Source organism: Oncorhynchus kisutch, linkage group LG14 (assembly GCF_002021735.2).
Source record: "Oncorhynchus kisutch isolate 150728-3 linkage group LG14, Okis_V2, whole genome shotgun sequence".
NCBI lineage: Eukaryota > Metazoa > Chordata > Actinopteri > Salmoniformes > Salmonidae > Oncorhynchus > Oncorhynchus kisutch.
The window spans coordinates 14024346-14051031 of record NC_034187.2 but is presented as its reverse complement, the minus strand read 5'-3'; the positions used below and the strand labels follow the sequence as shown (position 1 = coordinate 14051031).

Here is a 26686-nt window from a genome sequence, read left to right as displayed (position 1 = left end):
CCACGAGAAAAGGGCAACCAGTGAAGAACACACACCATTGTAAATACAACCCATATTTATGCTTATTTATTTTATCTTGTGTCCTTTACCATTTGTACATTGTTAAAACACTGTATATATATAATATGACATTTGTAATGTCTATTGTTTTGAAACTTCTGTATGTGTGATGTTTACTGTTAATTTTTATTCTTTATTTCACTTCATATATTAACTTTATATATTATCTACCTCACTTGCTTTGGCAATGTTAACACATGTTTCCTATGCCAATAAAGTCCTTGAATTGAATTGAAATTGAATTGACAGAGAGAGAGAGAGAGAGAAAGAAAGAGACAGAGAGAGAGAAAGAGAGACAGAGAGAGAGAGAGAGAAAGAGACAGAGAGACAGAGAAAGAGAGAGAGAAAGAGTGAGACAGAGAGAGACAGAGAAAGAGACAGAGACAGAAAGAGACAGAGAGACAGAGAGAGACAGAGACAGAGAGAGAGAAAGAGAGAGAGAGACAGAGAAAGACAGAGAGGCGGAGAGAGAGAAAGAGAGAAAGAGTAAGACAGAGAAAGAGACAGAAAGAGACAGAGAGAGACAGAGAGAGAGACAAGAGACAGAGTGAGAGAGACAGAGCAAGAGAGACAGAGAAAGAGACAGAGAGAGGCCGAAGGAGACAGAGAGAAAACCTTTTTAAAAAATCTAGAGGAATTAGCGATACAAAATGGTGACATATGGACAGACCCGTTTAAAACACTCTACAACACTGTTCAAATTGACACACACGCAGAACAATGTCAAATTCATGAGAAGGTGAATGGATTAGAAAAAGCTATAGAGGACAATGGAAATCCATTGGACTCCCCAATTACTGACCAGGAGCTCTATAAGAAACTTCAGGCCCTCAAATTTAAAAAGCATGTGGACCTGATGGCATCCTAAATGAGATGCTCAAACTCACTAGTGCAAAATGTCAATTGGCTATATTAAAACTGTTTAATTTGATCCTGAGTGTAGGTTATTTCCCTGACATCTGGAATCAAGGACTCATAACCCCCCCAATCTTTAAGAACAAAGACTAATTTGACCCTAACAATTCCAGAGGCATTTGTGTGAACAGTAACCTGGGGAAGGTTTTCTGTAGTATTATAAATGTAAGAGTTCTAAACTTCCTTAATAAGCACAATGTCTTGAGTAAAATCCTAATTGGATGTATACAAAAACATCACATGACCGATCACATTTACACCCTAATAGACATGGCCACCAAAATAATACCAACATGTATGCTTGGCAAGAAAATAACAGAATTCTTTAACCAGAGGCGGGGCCTTCGCAAGGGTTGCAATCTGAGCCCTGCACCCTTCAATATTTACGTCAATGAATTGGCCACAATTCTAGAACAATCCTCAGCCCCTGGTGTTAGTCTCCACAATTCAGAGGTTAAATGCCTGAATTTCACAGATGACCTATACATGCTGTCACCCACAGCACATGGCCTACAGCAGAGCCTGGACCTGCTACAGCAGTACTGCCAGACCTGGGCCCTGGCAGTAAACCCCAAAAAGACTAAAATAATGATTTTCCAGAGAAGATCCAGATCTCAGGGAATTAGACCAAAGTTCTCAATTGGTACAAAATATATAGAGTGCTGTACACACTACAATTACTTAGGTTTAAAAATAAGCTCAACTGGACACCTTAATAAAGCAGGAAATGAACTGAGAGAAAAAGCCGGCAGGACATTCTACGCCAATAAAAGACTAATTCTAATTCAAATACGTAAATATTCAAATGTGGCTACAACGAATTGAATATGTAATTGAACCAATTGCACTTTATGGCAGCGAGGTGTGGGGTCCACTTGCAAAACAAGATTTCACCCAATGGGACAAACACTCAATTGAAACACTGCATGCAGAGTTCTGTAAGATTCTCCTACATGTCCAGAGGAAAACTACAAACAATACATGCAGGGCAGAATTATGCCAATATCCACTAAGAATAAAAACTCAAAATAGAGCAATTCATTTTTGGAAACATCTCAAATACAGTGACCCTCTCATATCATTACCACGCCCTGCAATGCCAAGAGCTGAGCAAAGAAAAGAGTCCCCTCATCCAGCTGGTCCTGGGGCTGAGTTCACAAACCTGTTCTACTAACACACTGAAGCCTCAGGACCAGAACATCCAATCAATCAGAATAAAACAAATTACAACACAGTCAAAATGACATTCCTTATTGGGAAACACAAGCACAAAGCACAATGCAGTGCAACCTGCCCCTAAATCGACAGTACACCATGGCTAACTATTTGACCAGGGTTACTGAGCAATACCTTAGAAAAACTTTGACAAAGTACAGGCTCAGTGAGCATAGCCTTTGCATTGAGAAGGGTAGACACAGGAGAACCTAGCTCCCTGTAGAGGAGAGGCTGTGCAACTACTGCACAACAGCAGAACCCAAGACAGAGCTGCATTTCCTGGCAACATTTTAAAATATAAAACAATTAGAGAGTTTAATTTCCCCAAACCTGAAACCCAAAATGTCATTTAAGGTGCACCAAAGCTTTTTACTATCATTCATTGTATAATTTATCTTTGTTTCATAGTGTAGTTTATTTTGATTTAGTTTAGTCACATAGTTTGTGAATTTGCAGTATGTTTGCCAATCGGTTGGGCTGCCAGACTTAATTGCCATACCTTTTGCCTCATCCCTCATCCAAGGGCAATCCCCTCATCCAAGGGGATTTAACAGTTTTTACAGTCGTTTTCTTAATGGATACGTGCTTATTAGTAACTGGAATAAGTAGTTTCATAAATGCATCAATTGCAGCGTCTGGTTGCTCCTCATTACACACCACAGACCAGCAAATATTCTAAACATCATCAACATATGAATCACTACAAAACATATTGTATGACCTCATATACACTATATTAGGCCCAGCCTGTCCTCATATACACTATATTAGGCCCAGCCTGTCCTCATATACACTATATTAGGCCCAGCCTGTCCTCATATACACTATATTAGGCCCAGCCTGTCCTCATATACACTATATTAGGCCCAGCCTGTCCTCATATACACTATATTAGGCCCAGCCTGTCCTCATATACACTATATTAGGCCCAGCCTGTCCTCATATACACTATATTAGGCCCAGCCTGTCCTCATATACACTATATAAGGCCCAGCCTGTCCTCATATACACTATATTAGGCCCAGCCTGTCCTCATATACACTATATTAGGCCCAGCCTGTCCTCATATACACTATATTAGGCCCAGCCTGTCCTCATATACACTATATTAGGCCCAGCCTTTGAATCTTTGGTTTTCCTAGATATGGTTACTATATTGTGATCCTATGGATTTGGATACTGTTTTAAAGCAAATATCTGAAGCGTTAGTGAAAATGTGATCAATACATGTTGATGATTTCATTCCTGTGTTGTTGGTAACTACCCCTGGTAGGTTGACTGACAACCTGATCCAGGTTACAGGCACTGGTTACAGTTTGAAGTTTTTTCCTGAGTGGGCAGCTTGATGACAGCCAGTCGATATTTAAATCACCCAGAAAATATACTTCTCTGTTGATATCACATACATTATCAAGCATTTCACACATATTATCCAGACACTGACTGTAGAGATATTTGCTTTCCTCAGGCTGCAGCTGAGACCACTGGACCAGCTCAGGCCACATGTTTTTTCCAGTTTCAACTACACTGAACATTAAAGGAATGTTTGACCAAGACAAGATCATTGAGAGCGATTGTTAACTGTACCTTAGCTGTCCTGGTGTGTTCCTCTCGGCCAGCAGCACCGGCACCCTGCTGGAAATAAATCAAGAAGACATACAGGCCAATATACTGCATGTGCTTTACACAGAACAGTGCAGCCAGACCATTACCCAACATTGATGATACACTGCTACCTTCTGGAAGACCAGGGAGGGGAATGGGGGGGGGGGGGGGGGGGGGGTAGAGTAATAGACTACACAAAGTGCAATTTCTAAATGTGGTTGTATATCAGCAGTCACTCAAATAGCCCATGTCAGCCATAACCATTTAGATTGTTAAGTTAGTCTGGCGGCCAGCTATCTAAACTTGTAGTAGGAATGGTTGAATTACACACCGGGGTGGGAACCATTGATCATCAGTTGTCATATTAAAAATGGCAAACATTTGCCTCCACCCGATGGCAAAATGTGTAGAATTGCAGCAAAATAGCTGTAAAACGTCAAATTTGTCTCTCCAACTCCATAGCAAAATGTGTAAAATTGCAGGAAACAAACTTTAAAATGTGTCCCCCCCCCCCTCTTCAATGCCACTATAATGCAAGATGGGGGGTATGGATGTGGGTATGTAGAGCCACCCCTCATGATAAATGTCGTTGTTTTGTGGCCCCCAAAACATCAAAGTTGCCCATCCCTGTGGTAGACCAATGTATCATCTCTTTATTATAGGATACTCTTTAACGCCCTCTGCTGGATGTACATTTTACACAGCACCCTATTCCCGAAATATTGCACTACTTTTGTCCAGAGCTACAGTATATTCATGGCTTGTTTCGTCACAATATTGTTTTGAACGTTCGTTCTGGACTGATGCCTATCTGAGCATTCTACACAATGCATAATCAATGAGCGCTGATGAAGATTTCATCAAAAGTGCATTACAGTGGCTTGGAAATACAATGCCCTTCAAAAGGGAGGCAAATAATTAGTAGAAAAACCTTGTGTCATCATTTTGATGTCGCCAGATGGCTTTAGATGCAGTATAACGTTAACTACGATTGAGGGGAGGACACTGGCTTTTAGCTAGCTACCATTAGCATTGCTGGCTATTTTGCAAAACTTTGCTAGCTAAAGACAACATTTCCATTTGTCTAAAGTAAATTTGACAACATGATAATGCTGGCAAAGTTGTTTCCTACTAAACATTAATCATATTTCCAGGCAGTCGTTAGCCTCCGTCCAGAATGACTGGGCTTATCACGACTTCAGAGCACCTCTATCACACCACTGGTAGAGGGCAGCTTGAGAACGTTCATAACAATGGCATGACCGAGTGACAGAGGTGCAACCTATGAATAGGTCCTAGTCAAAAATAGGGCACTATAAAAAGGGAATAGGGCGCCATTTTAGAGGCACAATACAGTATTTGCACAGTACTGTTTACCTTGACATTCAACAGGGCTTTGAGGTCTCCTACATCCTTCAGTTTGGACTTATAGAGCATCCAGCGATAACGTATCTCCTCCATGCCCACATCCTCAGCCCCACGGTCAGCCCTGGCCCCGGCTACAGCCCAAGCCATCAGTAGTAGCTGGAACTGCTCCTGACCCCAGTCTACACTGGACTGCAAGGTCTGTGGGAGTGAGGAGAGGGAGGGGTGAGAGAGGAAGAAGAAAGAGAGAGGGGGAAGAGACAGAGAGGGGGAGAGAGAGAGGGAGGGATAGAACGAGAGAGGAAGAGAGAGAGGGGGAGAGACAGAGGGAGGGATAGAACGAGAGAGGGGGAGAGAGAGGGGGAAGAAAGAGAGAGGGAGAGAGAGAGAGAGAGAGGAAGGGACAGAAAGAGAGGGGGAGAGAGAGAGAGGGAGGGATAGAACGAGAGAGGGGGAGAGAGAGAGGGAGGGATAGAACGAGAGAGGAAGAGAGAGAGGGAGGGATAGAACGAGAGAGGAAGAGAGAGAGAGAGAGGAAGGGACAGAAAGAGAGAGGGGAGAGAGAGAGGGAGGGATAGAGCGAGAGAGAGAGAGAGAGAGAGAGAGAGAGAGAGAGAGAGAGAGAGAGAGAGGAAGGGACAGAAGAGAGAGGGGGAGAGAGAGAGAGGGAGAGAGAGGGAGGGAGAGAAAGAGAGAGGACGAGAGAGAGGGGGAAGAAAGAGAGGGGGAGAGAGAGACGAAGGGACAGAAAGAGAGAGGAAGAGAGAGGGGGGGAAGAGAGAGAGGGGGAGAGAGAGAGGAAGGGACAGAAAGAGAGAGGGAGAGAGAGAGGGAAGAGAGAGGGGGGGAGAGAGGGGGAGGGACAGAAAGAGAGAGGAAGAGAGAGAGGGGGAAGAGAGAGAGGGGGAGAGAGAGACGAAGGGACAGAAAGAGAGAGGAAGAGAGAGAGGGGGAAGAGAGAGAGGGGGAGAGAGGGGGAGGGACAGAAAGAGAGAGGGGGAGAGAGAGAGGGAGGGATAGAGAGAGAGAGAGAGAGAGAGAGAGAGAGAGAGAGAGAGAGAGAGAGAGAGAGAGAGAGAGAGAGAGAGAGAGAGAGAGAGAGAGGAAGGGACAGAAAGAGAGAGGGGGAGAGAGAGAGAGGGAGAGAGAGAGGGAGGGAGAGAAAGAGAGGACGAGAGAGAGGGGGAAGAAAGAGAGGGGGAGAGAGAGATGAAGGGACAGAAAGAGAGAGGAAGAGAGAGAGGGGGAAGAGAGAGACGAAGGGACAGAAAGAGAGAGGAAGAGAGAGAGGGGGAAGAGCGAGAGGGGGAGAGAGAGAGGAAGGGACAGAAAGAGAGAGGGAGAGAGAGAGAGGGAAGAGAGAGGGGGGGAGAGAGGGGGAGGGACAGAAAGAGAGAGGAAGAGAGAGAGGGGGAAGAGAGAGAGGGGGAGAGAGAGAGACGAAGGGACAGAAAGAGAGAGGAAGAGAGAGAGGGGGAAGAGAGAGAGGGGGAGAGAGAGAGGAAGGGACAGAAAGAGAGAGGAAGAGAGAGAGGGGGAAGAGAGAGAGGAAGGGACAGAAAGAGAGAAGGAGAGAGAGAGAGGGAAGAGAGAGAGGGGGAGAGAGGGGAGGGACAGAAAGAGAGAGGAAGAGAGAGAGGGGGGAGACAGAGAGGGAGGGACAGAAAGAGAGAGGAAGAGAGAGAGGGGGAAGAGAGAAGGGGAGAGAACAACAGGGGGACAGAGAACTGTTGCATGTGGCTGAGGGATAAGAAGGGGAATTGCTGCATCATGTAATAACAATAAGCAATGTGTCAGTGAGAAATGTCTACAGAGGATCTTTGCACAGGAGAATTCAGGCCGCAGTAAATCCTGAAGCAATAATCCTTCATATCTACTGAAACACACACACAGTATATCCCCAATCAAACATCTCCAATCCCCCGTCTGCCTTGAATCAATGTCCACTGTCTGCTGACTGAATTTGAAGCGTTCTCTGTGCTCCCATACTGACAGATACATCCTAACCACTAACATGGCCTGCTAGTGTCCCAAATGACACCCTATTCCCTTTATAGTGCACTATATTTGACCACAGCCCTATTTCAAAAGTAGTGCACTAAATAGAGAATAGGGTGCCATTTTGGTTGTGATGTAACCTGTCTGACTGTCAGGCAGCTTGTAGTTGGGATGTAACCTGTCTGACTGTCAGGCAGCTTGTGGTTGTGATGTAACTGTCTGACTGTCAGGCAGCTTGTGATTGTGATGTAACCTGTCTGACTGTCAGGCAGCTTGTGATTGTGATGTAACTGTCTGACTGTCAGGCAGCTTGTGATTGTGATGTAACTGTCTGTCTGTCAGGCAGCTTGTGATTGTGATGTAACTGTCTGACTGTCAGGCAGCTTGTGATTGTGATGTAACTGTCTGTCAATTCAGCTGCCAAAAGTTATTTTAGTCTTCTAGAGGAAGGTCAGAAGGTTTGTGAATTTGTCAGGGCCTCTGTAAGGTATTTTATACCATCCTAGGGTTTTGTTTGGTGCACTCTGAACATAATGTCCTCCAGATGAAATACACGTTTTATGAAGTTATCATGTAGCATGCACATTACTAACCATAAGACACAGACCTAGAGTAACTTATCATTTTTGTGTAAATAAAAACAGGAATGGAATACTGGAAATGCAATAGTGTTAATTTCTGAGAAGAAACATCAGCACCAACCATGAGTGTGTTCTGCCTGATCTTGAGTTCTTTGGTGCTCAGCAGTCCCTCTGTGCTCAGAATCCCTGAGAGTGTATCGTTCTCCTTCTGTAGCCAGGCCTCAAACTCCCTCCTCCTGTCCTCATAGTCCCCTGCACTCAGGGTTGCCCCAACATCTGCCTGAAGGACCCCAACAACAACATGATCAGCAACAACATCAACTTACTGTAGGAAATATATGTATAAAAAAAAATCAGCTAGCTAACTTTCTTAATATTTCAGTTTATAACGGCAGTTGAATATGGGTTACAGTGTATTGAGAGACAAGTCAATTATAGCATGTCAACTTGAAGTTTACATCTTCCTTTATGAACTAGAAAATGTGATTATTATGATTTGAGATAAAAGAATGGGTGGAGAAACCAGACCGTGGTGTGGTGACTTGAGCCCTGTAGCCTTCCAGAGGGTTTTCTAGCAGAGCCTTGCTGGAATGACAGAGTGAGACCATCCATGACTGAATCCTCCATTCTGGTCTTGATAGGCGGGAAAAAGCCTCTGTGTCGCAGATGTCCCCCTTCACTGTGGTCTCTCATTCCACCTGTTCCCTTGTCGTAGTTGCCTTTGCTGCCGTGCTCTAACCCAGAGCCTGACCCTAACCCCACATCTAACTCCATGGCCAGGGATTCAGCCATTCCTCTGGACCTCTGCCCATCCACCCACTCCTCTGTCTGCCCACTACTGCTGGACTCAGACACATCTACTACCACTACCCCGCTAATCCTGGAGCCAGAGTCCCCCACTACCCCGCTAACCCTGGAGCCAGAGTCCCCCACCACCACGCTAACCCTGGAGCCAGAGTCCCCCACCACCCCGCTAACCTTGGAGCCAGAGTCCACCACTACCCCACTAACCCTGGAGCCAGAGTCCCCCACCACCCCGCTAACCCTGGAGCCAGAGTCCCCCACCACCCCGCTAACCCTGGAGCCAGAGTCCCCCACCACCCCGCTAACCCTGGAGCCAGAGTCCCCCACCACCCCGCTAACCCTGGAGCCAGAGTCCCCCACTACCCCGCTAATCCTGGAGCCAGAGTCCCCCACTACCCCGCTAACCCTGGAGCCAGAGTCCCCCACCACCCCGCTAACCCTGGAGCCAGAGTCCCTCACTACCCCGCTAACCCTGGAGCCAGAGTCCCTCACTACCCCGCTAACCCTGGAGCCAGAGTCCCCCACAGCCCCGCTAACCCTGGAGCCAGAGTCCCCCACTACCCCGCTAACCCTGGAGCCAGAGTCCCCCACCACCCCGCTAACCCTGGAGCCAGAGTCCCCCACCACCCCGCTAACCCTGGAGCCAGAGTCCCCCACCACCCCGCTAACCCTGGAGCCAGAGTCCCCCACTACCCCGCTAACCCTGGAGCCAGAGTCCCCCACTACCCCGCTAACCCTCGAGCCAGAGTCCCCCACCACCCCGCTAACCCTGGAGCCAGAGTCCCCCACTACCCCGCTAACCCTGGAGCCAGAGTCCCCCACCACCAATCCTCCTCCACCATGGGTGCTTCTGCCCCCTGTGTGGCCTGATGTCATCCCTGTGGTTCCCTCCTCTCCCCTCTGACCGCACCCCCCTCTCCAAACGATGGAGGAGTCCACCTCCTCTACACCCAGGCTGTGCTCACCGCCACCCCTCTCCTTCTCCTTCTCCCTTTCCCTCTCCCTGTCCCCACTCCCACCGCCCTGTCCCCGTCTCTGACTGCCTGCCAAGGTTAACGTCATAGGACTCAGTTGTTGACCAAGAGTCTGTCGATCCCTGCCCTGTCTCTCCCTATGTTCAGAGAGATCCATAACCTCCATACTGCCCTCAAACGCTCCCTCGACCCAAATACCCTCTTCTGCTCCAAAACTCTCCCCTCCTTCCCCTCGCTCCAACCTTCCTCCTAACCCTGTTCTTCCCCCTCTCCCAGCCCCTACCCCAGAGCTCTGAGAGAGCCAGACCCCATGGCCCTCTCCTGGGGATCTCTCTGGAGCACCCTCCATCCTGCTGCTGGAGCCACTACCCTTGATCATGTCTCCTCCCTCCCCAGGAAAGAGCTCCCTGCCTGGGCCTGGCCTCTCCCCAGCCTGGCCTCTCACCCTCTCCCTCTGGGTGTCTAAGTCAGGGTCCTCAGAGCTGTGCCCATTCAGCAGCCTGGAGATCGGAACAACAGACAGTCAGTACTGAAGGCATCTCTTAAGATTGTGCAATTGGCTGCATTAAATACTTTTCACCCAGATGCAGGGACAGCATATGTAATATAATTACTTTTATGTAGAAGCGTTTTGGAGATAAATGTGCACAAGCCATAAGAGGTTGTCGAGGACCTCAACTGAAAACCACTAAACTACAGATGTAGTAGTAGGACTAGTAGTAGTAGTAGTAGTAGTAGTAGTAGGACTAGTAGTAGTAGAACTAGTAGAAGTAGTAGTAGGACTAGTAGTAGTAGTAGTAGTAGTAATAGTAGGACTAGTAGTAGGACTAGTAGTAGTAGTAGTACTAGTAGTATTAGTATTAGTAGTAGTAGTAGGACTAGTAGTAGTAGGACTAGTAGTAGTAGTAGTAGTAGTAGTAATAGTAGGACTAGTAGTAGTAGTAGTACTAGTAGTATTAGTATTAGTAGTAGTAGTAGGACTAGTAGTAGTAGTAGTATTAGGACTAGTAGTAGTAGGACTAGTAGTAGTAGGACTAGTAGTAGTAGTAGTAGTAGTATTAGGACTAGTAGTAGTAGTATTAGTAGTAGGACTAGTAGTAGTAGTAATAGTAGTAGTAATAAGACTAGTAGTAGTAGTAGTAGGACTAGTAGTAGTAGTAGTAGTAGTAGTAATAATAGTAGTAGTAGGACTAGTAGTAGTATTAAGACTAGTAGTAGTAGTAGGACTAGTAGTAGTACTAGTAGGACTAGTAGTAGTAGTAGTAGTAGGACTACTAGTAGTAGTAGTAGTAGTAGGACTAATAGTAGTACTAGTAATAGGAGTAGTAGTAGTAGTAGTAGTAATAGTAGTAGTAGGACTAGTAGTAGTAGTAGTAGTAGTAGGACTAGTAGGACTAGTAGTATGAGTAGTAGTAGGAGGAGGAGGAGGAGGAGTAATAGTAGTAGTAGGAGTAGTAGGACTAGTAGTAGTAGTAGTAGTAGTAGTAGGAGTAGTAGTATTAGTAGTAGTAGTAGTAGTAATAGTAGTGGTGCTAGATTACTTCTCCCTTAGAGACCCTATCATTCACTAGAGTGGCAGATGTCATAGACCTGCATAGCTATAGAATGTGATAATGGCAGTCATCTTGGTCAGGAATAAATAACCCTTCTTGTGTTCTATATCTTATTCTATGAGTTTTGCATCCAGCCCGAATTAGTGTGGTGTACCTGAAGAGGTTGAGGCTGAGGTCATGGAGGGCCATCCAGGACTCCCTCAGGTGCTTCATGTCCCTGAGGATGTGCACCCGGCCCTCCTCAGAGGTCCTCTCCAGCACCCCCTGGCCCTGAACCTCTGTCTGGTGCAGCTGCAGTTCCTTCTCTGGGAACTCACCTAGTGCCCTCTACAGGGTCGGAGGAAGAATAACAGGACAGGACAGGACTTAGGCTACGGCCACATAGAGACTTATGAAAACAGCAACATATTCATCAGTGTCCGTTTTTTTCAAACAAGTTGCACCAAACCAGTGTCTACACATGAAAACAGCCAGTTTCTATGATCTGTGGTTAAAAATATATTTTTTAAAAAGCTTCTCTGACATCACAGGGTAGGATTAACAGTAACAAAACAGTGCATTTTCAAAACATGTAACAAGTTTCTAGCCAGAGGGGCATTTCTTGCTCCCCACGTCACCGCGAATCTCATAGTGTTTGAAAATCACTGTTAAAATGTTTTCACTTTTGATGATGTCATCAGGTAGAACTTTTTATCTTCATAGGTCTCCAAAGCACTCTCATCTTTTCATTTAACCTTTATTTAACTAGGCGAGTTAGTTAAGAACAAATTCTTATTTACAATGGACGGCCTACAACAGCCAAACCCAGACGACGCTGGGGCAATTGTGCACTACTCTATGGACTCCCAATCACAGCCGGTTGTGATACAGCCTGGATTTGAACCAAGGTGTCTGTAGTGACACCACAACCACTGAGATGCAGTGCCTTAGACCGCTGCGCCACTCGGGAGCCCAATCTTCGGCTCGCTCGTCTATTCAGTACGCTGCAGCTAGCAACTGGAACGAACTGCAACAAACACTCGAACCGGACAGTTTTATCTTCATCTCTTCATTTAAAGACTCAATCATGGACACTAACTGACCGTTTGGCTGCTTTGCATAATGTATTGTTGTCTCTACCTTCTTGCCCTTTGTGCTGTTCTCTGTGCCCAACAATGTTTGTATCCTGTTTTGTGCTGCTGCCATGCTGTGTTGTCATGTGTTGCTGTCATGCTGTGTTGTCATGTGTTGCTACCATGCTGTGTTGTTGTCTAGGTCTCTCTTTATGTAGTGTTGTGTTGTTGTCGTGATGTGTGTTTTGTCCTATATTTTTATTACTTTTATATACATTTGAATCCCAGCCACCGCAGGAGGCTTATTGCCTTTTGGTAGGCCATCATTGTAAATAAAAACGTGTTCTTAACTGACTTGCCTAGTTAAAAATAAAAAAATAAAAACAATTATACAAAACATAACAATTTGCCGTTTTCACATATGTTGACATTGGTATTGTGCCGGAGATACTGAAAATGAAGTTGCAAAGTGGTGGCGTTGCCCTTTAAGATAACAGACCAGTACCTCAGTCTTGTGCTGTCTGTTGTCCCATCAACATACTATCCTAGACATAACATACCATACGATACAAGAACATAACAGATAAATGTGGAAAGTCAGTACCTCAGCCTCTTGCTGTCTGTTGTCCAGGCTCCACTCCCCAGTAGAACTGCGGTAGGACTCCAGCTTCTGCCTCATAATCATCAACCACTTCTCCACGTTTAGCAGGCTCACATGGAAACTCTCGTGCCCCCCGATGCTCTCCTCACTCTCCTTCACCTTTACCTGACACAGAGAGACACATCCAAACATGAATGCACAAATATATGTGCCTGATTAACACTATAGTGCCAACCCTAATAGTACTGTTGACTGGGATATTATCTTTTCACATTGTCCTTTCCAGCACGTTTCCAGAAACTATAATGATGCGTAACCCCAGAAAGCCTGGAGGCAGTGTAGCCTAGTGGTTAGAGCGTTGGACTAGTAACCGAAAGGTTGCAAGATCAAATCCCCGAGCTAACAAGGTACAAATCTGTCGCTCTGCCCCCTGTTCCTAGGCCATCGTTGAAAATAGGCATTTGTTCTTAACTGACTTGCCTAGTTAAATAAAAGGAAAATACATTTAAAAAAAGCCCAGCTTGGCTCAGTAGCATGGAGTTGCCGTCTCTCTCAGAGCCCTTCTTACCCTGACGGACTTGTAAAGGATTCTCCAGTCCTCGTAAAGCCTCTCAAACTGTGTCCTGTTAGCAGAGCTAGACGACACCAGAGTCTCCAGAGCTGTGATGTGGGCCTCACAGTCCTCCAAGTCCTTCTTGATCACCTGAGAGAGAGGACACAAGCAGTAGCTTATCAATAGTAAAACAAATTATCAATGCTTTATAAATGCTTTGCTTATATATGTATATGCTTCTCCTAGTACACACTGGAACTGGCTAGAGGAAACCAGTTTGAGAGACACAGGTGTAGATTACCGTGAGCACAGAATTAAATAGAACACTAGAATGGGTGTTGGTAACAAAACAGCCATCTTGGTCAGGAAAATGTTCATTCTAGAACCTGATCATATGTGGTAATATATTGTATGAAACAATGAACTTCATCATAGGATCTCCATGGCAGTGAGTGACCCACCCGTTGCTGGTCTGACTGGCTCTTCTTGGCCAGTATGTCTGGCTGGAGGCTGTCTGCTGAGGTCAGTCTCTCTCTCAGCAGGGTCAGCTTGTTCCTGATTGACTTGCAGGCGTCCCCAAAGTCCTTTGTCCTTGAGATCAAACCCTAAAAGAAAGGACATATCAGAAATTATGGGTTGCATGTAAAATGGCACCCCAATAATGCACTACATTCAACCAGAGCCCTATTTATTTATTTATTTCACCTTTATTTAACCAGGTTGGCAAGTTGAGAACAAGTTCTCATTTACAATTGCGACCTGCCCAAGATAAAGCAAAGCAGTTCAACACATACAACAACACAGAGTTACACATGGAGTAAAACAAACATACAGTCAATAATACAGTAGAAACAAGTCTATATACAATGTGAGCAAATGAGGTGAGATAAGGGAGGTAAAAAAGGCCATGGTGGCAAAGTAAATACAATACAGCAAGTAAAACCCTGGAATGGTTGATTTGCAGTGGAAGAATGTGCAAAGTAGAGATAGAAATAATGGGGTGCAAAGGAGCAAAATAAATAAATAAATACAGTCGGGAAAGAGGTAGTTGTTTGGGCTAAATTATAGATGGGCTAAGTACAGTAGAGGTCGACCGATTATGATTTTTCAACGCCGATACCGATACCAATTATTGGAGGGCCAAAAAAGCCGATACCGATTAATCGGCCGCTTACATTTTTTGTTGTTGTAATAATGACAATTACAACAATACTGAATGAACACTTATTTTAACTTAATATAATACATCAATAAAATCAATTTAGCCTCAAGTAGATAATGAAACATGTTCAATTTGGTTTAAATAATGCAAAAACAAAGTGTTGGAGAAGAAAGTAAAAGTGCAATATGTGCTATGTAAGAAAGCTAACGTTTCAGTTCCTTGCTCAGAACATGAGAACATATGAAAGCTGGTGGTTCCTTTTAACATGAGTCTTCAATATTCCCAGGTAAGAAGTTTTAGGTTGTAGTTATTATAGGAATTATAGGACTATTTCCCTCTATACCATTTGTATTTCATGAACCTTTGACTATTAGATGTTCTTATAGGCACTTTAGTATTGCCAGTGTAACAGTATAGCTTCCGTCCCTCTCCTCGCTCCTCCCTGGGCTCGAACCAACAACACAACGACAACAGCCACCATCGAAGCAGCGTTACCCATGCAGAGCAAGGGGAACAACTACTAGAAGGCTCAGAGCGAGTGACGTTTGAAACGCTATTAGCGCGCGCTAACTAGCTAGCCATTTCACTTCGGTTACACCAGCCTCATCTCGGGAGTTGATAGGCTTGAAGTCATAAACAGCGCAATGCTTGACGCACGAAAGTGCTGTTTGAATGAATGTTTACACGCCTGCTTCTGCCTACCACCGCTCAGTCAGATGCTTGTATGCTCAGTCAGATTATATGCAACGCAGGACACGCTAGATAATATCTAGTAATATCATCAACCATGTGTAGTTAACTAGTGATTATGATTGATTGTTTTTTATAAGATAAGTTTAACGCTAGCTAGCAACTTACCTTGGCTTACTGCATTCGCGGAACAGGTAGTCTCCTTGTGGAGTGCAACGAGAGAGGCAGGTCGTTATTGCGTTGGACTAGTTAACTGTAAGGTTGCAAGATGGATCCCCCGAGCTGACAAGGTGAAAATCTGCCGTTCTGCCCCTGAACGAGGCAGTTAACCCACCGTTCCTAGGCCGTCATTGAAAATAAGAATGTGTTCTTAACTGACTTGCCAAGTTAAATAAAGGTATAAAAACAAAACAAAATGTATTTATTTTTTATTTATTTTTAAATCGGCAAATAGGCGCCCAAAAATACCGATTTCCGATTGTTATGAAAACGGCCCTAATTAATCGGCCATTCCGATTAATCGGTCGACCTCTAATGTACAGGTGCAGGAATCTGTGAGCTGCTCTGACAGCTGGTGCTTAAAGCTAGTGAGGGAGATAAGTGTTTCCAGTTTCAGAGATTTTTGTAGTTCGTTCCAGTCATTGGCAGCAGAGAACTGGAAGGAGAGGCGGCCAAAGGAAGAATTGGTTTTGGGGGTGACCTGAGAGATATACCTGCTGGAGCGCGTGCTACAGTTGGGTGCTGCTATGGTGACCAGCGAGCTGAGATAAGGGGGGACTTGGCTTTCGAAAAACTTAGAAAGGCAGGGTAGGGTAGATATAGGTCTGTAGCAGTTTGTAGCAGTTTGGGTCAAGAGTGTCCCCCCCCTTTGAAGAGGGGGATGACCGCAGCTGCTTTCCAATCTTTGGGAATCTCAGACGACACAAAAGAGAGGTTGAACAGGCTAGTAATAGGGGTGGCAACAATTTCGGCAGATAGTTTTAGAAAGAAAGGGTCCAGATTGTCTAGCCCGGCTGATATGAAGGGGTCCAGATTTTGTGGCACTTTCAGAACATCAGCTGACTGGATTTGGGAGAAGGAGAAATGGGGAAGGCTTGGGCGAGTTGCTGTGGGGGGGTGCAGCGCTGTTGACCGGGGTAGGGGTGAATTTATCGGTGGTGACAGTATTTCCTATCTTCAGTGCAGTGGGCAGCTGGGAGGAGGTGTACTTATTCTCCATGGACTTTACAGTGTCCCAGAACTTTTTTGAGTTTGTTTTGCAGGAAGTAAATTTCTGCTTGAAGAAGCTAGCCTTGGCTTTTCAAACTGCCTGTGTGTATTGGTTTCTAGCTTCCCTGAAAAGTTGCATATCACGGGGGCTGTTCGATGCGAATGCAGAACGCCACAGGATGTTTTTGTGTTGGTTAAGGGCAGTCAGGTCTGGAGAGAACCAAGGGCTATATCTGTTCCTGGTTCTAAATTTCTTGAATGGGGCATGCTTAGTTAAGATGGTGAAGAAGGCATTTAAAAAAAACAGGCATCCTCTACTGACGGGATGAGGTCAATGTCCTTTCAGGATACCCCGGCCAGGTCGATTAGAAAGGCCTGCTCGCTGAAGTGTTTCAGGGAGTGTTTGACAGTGATGAGTGGAGGTCGTTTGACCGCTGACCCATTACGGATGCAGGCAATGAAGCAGTGATCGTATTTAGAGGGCAAGTTGGTTAGGATGATATCTATGAGGGTGCCCGTGTTTACGGCTTTGGGGTGGTACCTGGTAGGTTCATTGATAATTTGTGTGAGATTGAGGGCATCAAGCTTAGATTGTAGGATGGCTGGGGTGTTAAGCATGTTCCAGTTTAGGTCGCCTAGCAGCACGAGTTCTGAAGATAGATGGGGGGCAATCAGTTCACCAATGGTGTGCAGAGCACAGCTGGGGGCAGCACGGGTGGTCTATAGCAGGTGGCAACGGTGAGAGAGATGGATTTTTAAAAGTAGAAGTTCAAATTGTTTGGGTACAGACCTGGATAGTAGGACAGAAATCTGCGGGCTATCTCTGCAGTAGATTGCAACACAGCCCCCTTTGGCCGTTCTATCTTGTCTGAAAATGTGGTAGTTAGGGACGAAAATTTCAGAATTTTTGGTGGTCTTCCTAAGCCAGGATTCAGACACAGCTAGAACATCCGGGTTGGCAGAGTGTGCTAAAGCAGTGAATAAAGCAAACTTAGGGAGGAGGCTTCTGATGTTAACATGCATGAAACCAAGGCTATTACGGTTACAGAAGTCATCAAAAGAGAGCGCCTTGGGAATAGGAGTGGAGCTAGGCACTGCAGGGCCTGGATTCACCTCTACATCACCAGAGGAACAGAGGAGGAGTAGGATTAGAGTACGGCTAAAAGCTATGAGAATTGGTCTATGACAAACACACACACACACACACCACACCACACACCTGCAGTCTTCCTTTCCTCTGCAGCAGCTGGTTGTGCAGTAACTCCCTTTTCCTCACGGTGTCATTGAGCGCTGTCATTAGACTCTCTGCGCTGTCTGAGCCGAACACTGAACACAGCAGATCTCTCTTCAACAGCATCAAACGCAACTGCTCCTGCAGCTGCAGACTGTGCTTCAGCAACCTCTGTAGGGGGAATGAGCGAAATAGGGAAAGACAGTGAGGGGAAAAAAAAAATTATATATATATATATATAGGCAGGGGATAAATCAAGAAAAGTGTAAGTGGGTAGATGGAAGACAGTAAAAGAGGGATATTGAAAGGGGAAGGAGAGAAAAAAGGGGGAGATACAAAGAAAAATTACGATTTAAGAGGGAACACACCATAGATGAAAGCTATGTGTAGTAGAAATATGTGCCTCTAGTAGATAGGTCACACATTTCTTGGTGTGAAAGTACAGCAAGCATATCTTCTTTTTCACAGATCAGGGATTGATTGAGCTCCCTGACCTTTGCTGTCATTACTCGCATATCTGGAGGGGAGTTTATATTAGGAGGAAGTCATTTTCTGATGGACAAGGCTAGGACGCGTGTGAAAGAAAAAATGACATACCTGATTTGGTGGATATTAATAGTAAACTATTAAATATTTAACTTAGAGTAAGACTGGCCTGCTAATGTTGAGTTCTTTGTTGTCCCTCTAGCTTCCTGCAGCTAGTCTGGGCGTCGAGGACATGGGTTTTACTAGAGATAGCTTGAAGCTGACAATTGATTCAAGTCTTGGTGATTAAAAAAAACAAACAGACACATTCCAGTCTATCAATAGTGGGGCATGTGAGACATATGTCTCTGGTCTAACTGGGCATTCTATAGATGAGATGTGTGTGTGTCCCCGAGATAGAGATAGCCTGGAGGAATAGAACAAACATTCCATTGTTGGTTCTCATTCTTGCATCTGGGAAACATCTGGGAAATTAGCATGGAGGAGTAGAACACCCCCCCCCCCCCCCCCCCCTCCGTGCACAGGAACGACAGGATGAACCCAGGTTGGGTTATGGTGCTCAATCTGCACGGGGAGGGGGGGGTGGCATGGTTGAAGCAGTTTTAGGTTTTGTATATAACGACCCGGTATTCTCTGTATGATTCAGACTCTCAGTCTGACAGTCAAGACTGTTGGGTTGACAGTTTCATTATTGCAATAATTAATCGATATTAAATAAAGATGATTGTTTGAAGAAATTACCAAGTCTCTCTCAGTAATGAATTTCCACGACATGTGTCCCAAACTGCACCCTGGTCAAAAATAGTGCACCAAATAGAGAATACGGTGCTATTTGGGACGCATTCTAAGCCAATCTCTGTCCAGTTCCAGTACTGTATGTAGGGTTGATTACATTTCCCTAGCTGGCCTAATTAAGGTACCATGAATACTGAAGATCTGCTTTTCTCTTTTCATTATCATCTCCAGGCCTTAAGAGCCACAGTTACTACTGAGATTCAGACATTAATGTCCCCCCTTATGAACACAATCCTGGTTTAGGGGTTTGATTGACGGGAGTGACTCTTACTGTAAATATGAGTTGAACTTTTGCTCTATGCATTTTACTTTACTGTATTAAAATGATTTTGTTGTTTGTTTACGTCCTGCTACATCCCTTTTAAAGATGGGATCCGCATTAGGGCCACTGTCTGTCCATGCACCTCTGTTATTGTTTTTACTTTGTGAATGAAAGGTGAGGTGCATCCAGCAGTGTGTAAAACATTACTGCTGTACATCTTCTGCTGTTCAACAGTTTGTTGTTGTAATATCCTAAACGGACATGGCAGTTTCACCATTAAGAATTCCAGTTTTAAGCCTGGTGGAATAATAGTTGATTAAAATCAATAGCAGTCTGTGCTGTTCCTACCTGGATGTTATGCACCAGCATGGAGACGTGTGAGAACTCAGACACTTCAGCAGAAGACTCCAGCACTTGAGAGACAACCTGACTCCACTGAGAGAATCCATGCAGAGGTTCCTGCAGCACTTGTCTCAGCCCCAACTCTGACTCCACACATAGCTTCATAGCACGACACTTCACACTGCACGGGGACAAAGGAAATGAGCATAAGACAGGTTAAATATGGTGCTTTTCATGTAAAGACCAAGATTGCTGAAGAGATTTTTTTTAAATATTGTCTTTCACACTGAGTCAGAGGAAAAAGTCAGCTTGTACATATTTTTTTTTAGGTATGTAACTTTACATGAATTAAAGAAATATGTACTAGTGTTGGGGGGTAAGCAGATTTTCATACCGTGGTATACGGTATTACAGGCAGTGAACACAAGGGGCGCTACAAAAAGAAAGAAGCTATATACAAACAATTTTGTTTTTACGCACAAAACTAATTTAGGCAGCAAGGATCTTGATCCAGGAGCTAGCCACTCCAGATTCATAGCTGGACCCGAGCTGGAGATAATTTATATCTAACATGATTAACTTATACTTATAAGCAGTGGTGTAGCACACACTCCCTGAGCATTAGGGTATTGAAAATCATCCCATCCGTATTTCAAAAATACCCCTGTATACGGTGTTGGGTTGTACTTTGAAATACTTGCTACACCAGAAGATAATGGTTACATGTATGAGGAATGTACAGTACCAGTCAAAAGTTTGGCCACACCTACTCATTCAAGGGTTTGGCCACACCTACTCATTCAAGGGTTTGGCCACACCTACTCATTCAAGGGTTTGGCCACACCTACTCATTCAAGGGTTTGGCCACACCTACTCATTCAAGGGTTTGGCCACACCTACTCATTCAAGGGTTTGGCCACACCTACTCATTCAAGGGTTTGGCCACACCTACTCATTCAAGGGTTTGGCCACACCTACTCATTCAAGGGTTTGGCCACACCTACTCATTCAAGGGTTTGGACACACCTACTCATTCAAGGGTTTGGACACACCTACTCATTCAAGGGTCTTTCTTTATTTGACTATTTTCTAATAATAGAGAACATATCAAAACTATGACATAACATGGAATCATGTAGTACCCAAAAAAGTGGTAAACAAATCTAAACATATTTTATATTTGAGATTCTTCAAAGTAGCCACCCTTTGCCTTGACGACAGCTTTGCAAACTCTTGGCATTCTCTCAACCAGCTTCATGAGGTAGTCACCTGGAATGCATTTCAAATAACAGGTGTGCCTTGTTAAAAGTTCATTTGTGGAATTTCTTTCCTTCTTAATGAGTTTGAGTCAATCAGTTGTGTTGTGACAAGGTAGGGGATAGCTCTATTTGGCAAAAGACCAAGTCCATATTATGGCAAGAACAGCTCAAATAAGCAAAGAGAAACGACAGTCCATCACTAATTTAAGACATGAAGGTCAGTAAATCTGGAATATTTGTGCAGTCTCAAAAAATATCAAGCTCTATGATGAAACTGGCTCTCATGAGGACCGCCACAGGAAAGGAAGACCCAGAATTACCTCTGCTGCAGAGGAAAGGTTCATTAGAGTTACCAGCCTCAGAAAATGCAGCAAAAATAAATGCTTCAGAGTTCAAGTAACAGACACATCTCAACATCAACTGTTCAGAGGAGACTGTGTGAATCAGGCCTTCATGGTTGAATTGCTGCAAAGAAGCCCCTACTAAAAATGGCACCGGAAGAAATGGCAGCAGTTTTATGGGCACCCAACAAATTGTGGATTATGTGTTTTTTTTAACGATATTTGTAAATGATTTTGTACATAATGTTTCTGCAACCATATCTTACGGCAAAAAAAGAGCTTCTGGATATCAGGACAGCGATCACTCACCTCGGATTAGACAAAGAGCTTCTGGATATCAGGACAGAGATCACTCACCTCGGATTAAACTACGATTTTTTTAGCACAAGACATTCTCCAAACACCTGGCAGGGCCGAGATCACCGTTATTTGCAAGAGGAAGCGACACAGGTACAGAGGACAAAGAACCGGATGCCTGGTCAAGACCCGGAAAAGGCGAGTGTGAAAGCTGCCGTTACCGTCAATACTACTCGCCAACGTGCAATCATTGGACAATAAACTAGACGAGGTACAATCACGAATATCCTACCAACGAGACATCAAAAACTGTAATATCTTATGTTTCACGGAAACGTGGCTGAATGACGACATGGATATTCAGCTAGCGAGATACATGCTGCACCGGCAAGATAGACAAAGAGCTTCTGGATATCAGGACAGCGATCACTCACCTCGGATTAAACTACGATTTTTTTAGCACAAGACATTCTCCAAACACCTGGCAGGGCCGAGATCACCGTTATTTGCAAGAGGAAGCGACACAGGTACAGAGGACAAAGAACCGGATGCCTGGTCAAGACCCGGAAAAGGCGAGTGTGAAAGCTGCCGTTACCGTCAATACTACTCGCCAACGTGCAATCATTGGACAATAAACTAGACGAGGTACAATCACGAATATCCTACCAACGAGACATCAAAAACTGTAATATCTTATGTTTCACGGAAACGTGGCTGAATGACGACATGGATATTCAGCTAGCGAGATACATGCTGCACCGGCAAGATAGAACAGCACACTCCTCGTAAGACGAGGGGGGGCGGTCTGTGCATATTTGTAAACAACAGCTGGTGCACAAAATCTAAGGAAGTCTCTAGATATATTGTGATAAATTGCAGGCCACACTACTTGCCTAGAGAGTTCTCAGCTATACTTTCATGGCTGTTTATTTACCACCACCAATAACCCAGAGGCGGTGCTCCTAGTGGCCGGACACTTTAATGCAGGGAAACGTAAATCAGTTCTACCAAATTTCCATCAACATGTTAAATGTGCATCCAAAGGGAAAATAATTCTAGATCACCTGTACTCCACACACAGAGACGCGTACAAAGCTCTCCCTTGCCCTCCATTTGGTAAATCCGACCACAACTCTATCCTCCTGATTCCTGCTTACAAGCAAAAATTAAAGCAGGAAGCACCACTCAGTCTATAAAAAAGTGGTCAGATGAATCAGATGCAGGACTGTTTTGCTATCACAGACTGGAACATGTTCCGGGACTCTTCTGATGGCATTGAGGAGTACGTCACATCAGTCACTGGCTTTATCAATAAGTACATCGATGACGTCATCCCCACAGTGACCGTACGTACATGCCCCAACCAGAAACCATGGATTACAGGCAACATTTGCACTGAGCTAAAGGGTAGAGCTGCCGCTTTCAAGGTGCGGGACTCTAACCCAGAAACTTACAAGAAATCCTGCTATGCCCTGCGATGAACCATCAAACAGGCAAAACGTCAATACATGGCTAAGATTATGTGGCAGGGCTTGAAACTATTACAGACTACAAAGGGAAGCACAGCCGCGAGCTGCCCAGTGACACAAGCCTACCAGATGAGCTAAGTCACTTCTATGCTCGCTTCGAGGCAAGCAACACTGAGGCATGCATGAGAGCATCAGCTGTTCCGGACGACTATGTGATCACACTCTCCGTAGCCGACATGAGTAAGACCTTTAAACAGGTCAACATACACAAGGCTGCGGGGCCAGATGGATTACCAGGACGTGTGCTCCAGGCGGCAGGGTAGCCTAGTGGTTAGAGCGGTGGCCTAGTAACCGAAAGGTTGCAAGTTCGAATCCCCGAGCTGACAAGGTACAAATCTGTCGTTCTGCCCCTGAACAGGCAGTTAACCCACTGTTCCTAGGCTGTCATTGAAAATAAGAATTTGTTCTTAACTGACTTGCCTGGTTAAATAAAGGTAAAAAAAAAATGTGCTGACCAAGCAGGTGTCTTTACTGACATTTTCCTCCTTTACTGACATTTTCAACATGTCCCTGATTAAGTCTGGGTGGTGCCAGATTAACAACCTATCCCTCAACGTAACCAAGACTAAGGAGATTATTGGTGGACTACAGGAAAAGGAGGACCGAGCACGCCCCCTTTCTCATCGACGGGGCTGTAGTGGAGCAGGTTGAGAGCTTCAAGTTCCTTGGTGTCCACATCAACAACAAACAAGAATGGTCCAAACACACCAAGACAGTCGTGAAGAGGGCACGACAAAGCCTATTCCCCCTCAGGAAACTAAAAATATTTGGCATGGGTCCTGAGATCCTCAAAAGGTTCTACAGCTGCAACATCGAGAGCATCCTGACTGGTTGCATCACTGCCTGGTATGGCAATTGCTTAGCCTCTGACCGCAAGGCACTACAGAGGGTAGTGTGTACGGCCCAGTACATCACTGGCTTCCTGCCATCCAGGACCTCTATACCAGGCGGTGTCAGAGAAAGGCCCTAAAAATTGTCAAAGACCCCAGCCACCCCAGTCATAGACTGTTCTCTCTACTACCGCATGGCAAGCAGTACTGGAGTGCCAAGTCTAGGACAAAAGGGCTTCTCAACAGTTTTTACCCCCAAGCCATAAGACTCCCGAACAGGTAATCAAATGGCTACCCGGACTATTTGCATTGTGTGCCCCCAATCCCTCTTTTTATGCTGCTGCTGCTACTCTCTGTTTATCATACATGCATAGTCACTTTAACTATACATTCATGTACATACTACCTCAATTGGGCCGACCAACCAGTGCTCCCGCATATTGGCTAACCGGGCTATCTGCATTGTGTCCCACCCACCATCCGCCAACACCTCTTTTACGCTACTGATACTCTCTGGTCATCATACATGCATAGTCACTTTAACCATATCTACATCTACATCTACATATCTACACCTACATACTACCTCAATCAGCCTGACTAACCGGTGTCTGTATGTAGCCTCGCTACTTTTATAGCCTCGCTACTGTATATAGCCTGTCTTTTTTACTGTTGTTTTTATCTTTTATCTTACCTATTGTTCACCTAATACCTTTTTTTGCACTATTGGTTAGAGCCTGTAAGTCAGCATTTCACTGTAAGGTGAACCTGTTGTATTCAGCACACATGACAAATAAACTTTGATTTGATTTAAAGGACACCAATAAGAAGAAGAGACTTGCTTGGGCCAAGAAACACAAGCAATAGACATTAGACCGGTGGAAATTTGTCTGATGAGTCCAAATTTGAGAGTTTTGGTTCCAACTGCCGTGTCTTTGTGAGACGCAGAGTAGGTGAACGGATGATCTCCACATGTTATGCCCTTTATTGGACCACAAAGAGGTGTTAGGATTCCTAACCGTCACATTAGTTACAACAAGTTAGAGCATGAAAAGGCATGGAACCTGATATCCTATGGAAGAATAGACAGTTGGCTTATGCAAATTCTGCTGAACCATCCCTCTGAAGGTGAATGTCAATAGTCTGAAAAAGCATCTTCCTCTCCTTCACTGAATAGAAATCACTGAACAAGAGAGAGTGAGAGCAAATGTGGCAGATGCCACCTCTCCAACTCTCTCACATTATTTAATATGAAGTATCTTAGAGTATGGATAATGATACATTCCCGTTATAGTTCCCTACCCTTTAAAAAAATAAATATATAATTTGTCCTTTTTCACCCCAACTTCGTGGTATCCAATTGGAAGTTAGTCTTGTCCCATCGCTGCAACTCCCGTACAGACTTTGGAGAGGCGAAGGTCAAGAGCCATGCGTGCTCCGAAACACAACAAAGCCAAGCTGCACTGCTTCTTGACACAATATCCGCTTAACCCGGATGCCGCCGCACCAATGTGTCGGAGGAAACACGGTACACCTGGCGATCGTGTTGGCGTGCATTGCGCCTGGCCCGCCACAGGAGTTGCTAGAGAGCGATGGGACAAGAACATCCCTACTGGCAAAACCCACCCCTAACCCGGACAACGCTGGACCACCCCATGGGTATCCCAGTCGCAGTCAGCTGCGATAAAGCCTGGACTCTAACCCTGAATTTCTAGTGGCACAGCTAGGAGTGCGGTGCGGTGCCTTAGACCACTGCGCCACTCGGGAGGCGTAGTTCACTACCTTTTACCAGGGCCGATAAGGCTCTGGTCAAAATTAAGGCTGGGAATTGCCAGGGACCTCACGATACGTTATTATCACGATACTTGGAGAACAAGATATAGGATGACCAGCGCCAACTAACACTACCTAGCAAAAAATATGCATTATTTATTTACAAATCGATACTTGGAGTCAAAGTATTGATTCCCCCCCTTCACTAGTCAAAAGTAGTGTACTAAATAGGGGATAGGGTTGCATTTGGGACACATCCTACATGTCAACTCACCTCTGCTGTTCCTTCACCACAGCCAGGACGTCGTCAGAGAGATGCTGGGAATCTTGGGAAAAGCGGAAGAGTTCTTTAAGCTGGGCCTTGAGGCGCTCCATCTGGGATTCCTCTGCCAATAAAGTATTCCGGATGTTCTGAGCGGAGGAATACCAACAGAGAGAAATAAGGAAAAATACACATCACAGTGCATATTACCTTTTTGATCCATGGTCAAAAGCATTACAAAGGGGATAGGAAACCATTTGGGAAATATCCAGAAACGAGGCTAGTCACCTGGCAGCTCATTCTCTACACCCAAACAATCCCACACCAACATCAACAACCAAATTGGCATGAACACCAACTTGAGTTTGAGTTCATTAATTTTTTTTACAGGGACAGTGCACATTAATCAACGTTTCAGTAAAAGTGCCAGTTTTAGCCAGATGGTTAATTTTCAACCACAGTCTCGGGGCAGGTTATTAAAAACCATTACATTAACAATACAGACAAACAATGAGCAGTGATAACATAGGACAAGCAACATGTAGCAAGCAGACAGAGCAATAGCACAGCAACTAAACAAAATCCATAAAAGCAACACATTAAATACATAAATGCAATACATTAAAAAGTGTTTACACACCTCATAACATGGAAAGCAGCAAAACACAGCTAGGGATTATGTTCACAAGTCTGATTGGTCTATAGTCTTAATGTTTTTTTGTGAAGGTGTGATAGGTGGTGCAGCTGTGTGTGTCTGATGTCAGTGTATTCCAGACATGGGAAGTTCTCACAGAGAAAGCAGATTGACGAAAGGTGCTTCTCCTTGAATACAAGACATGCATCAGTGTATTGCACAAGATTTTCCCAACTCAGGAACTCGTGATTTCTGAGGATGTAACAGTGTTGATGGATATTGAGCTTTCTATCAAGCACGTTGAGAGC

The 26686-nt window shown here is 44.8% G+C and overlaps 1 protein-coding gene across 7 annotated transcripts in view; it reads right to left on the bottom strand.

The window, feature by feature from the left end:
• Window positions 1–26686, bottom strand: part of LOC109904590 (nesprin-3) — a 51493-nt gene that overhangs the window by 8909 nt on the left and 15898 nt on the right. For 6 of the 7 annotated variants that reach the window (XM_031787888.1, XM_020501784.2, XM_031787890.1 and 3 more), the window contains exons 8-18: window positions 25757–25893; window positions 19460–19634; window positions 17557–17739; window positions 13738–13881; window positions 13292–13426; window positions 12727–12888; window positions 11225–11397; window positions 8268–10017; window positions 7861–8019; window positions 5173–5361; window positions 3778–3825 (exon numbers count right to left, since the gene is read on the bottom strand). In XM_031787888.1, the coding sequence (XP_031643748.1) occupies window positions 3778–3825; window positions 5173–5361; window positions 7861–8019; window positions 8268–10017; window positions 11225–11397; window positions 12727–12888; window positions 13292–13426; window positions 13738–13881; window positions 17557–17739; window positions 19460–19634; window positions 25757–25893 (3255 nt within the window). The remainder of the gene's footprint in view (window positions 1–3777; window positions 3826–5172; window positions 5362–7860; window positions 8020–8267; window positions 10018–11224; window positions 11398–12726; window positions 12889–13291; window positions 13427–13737; window positions 13882–17556; window positions 17740–19459; window positions 19635–25756; window positions 25894–26686) is intronic. The other variant, XM_031787894.1, reaches the window with a different exon arrangement.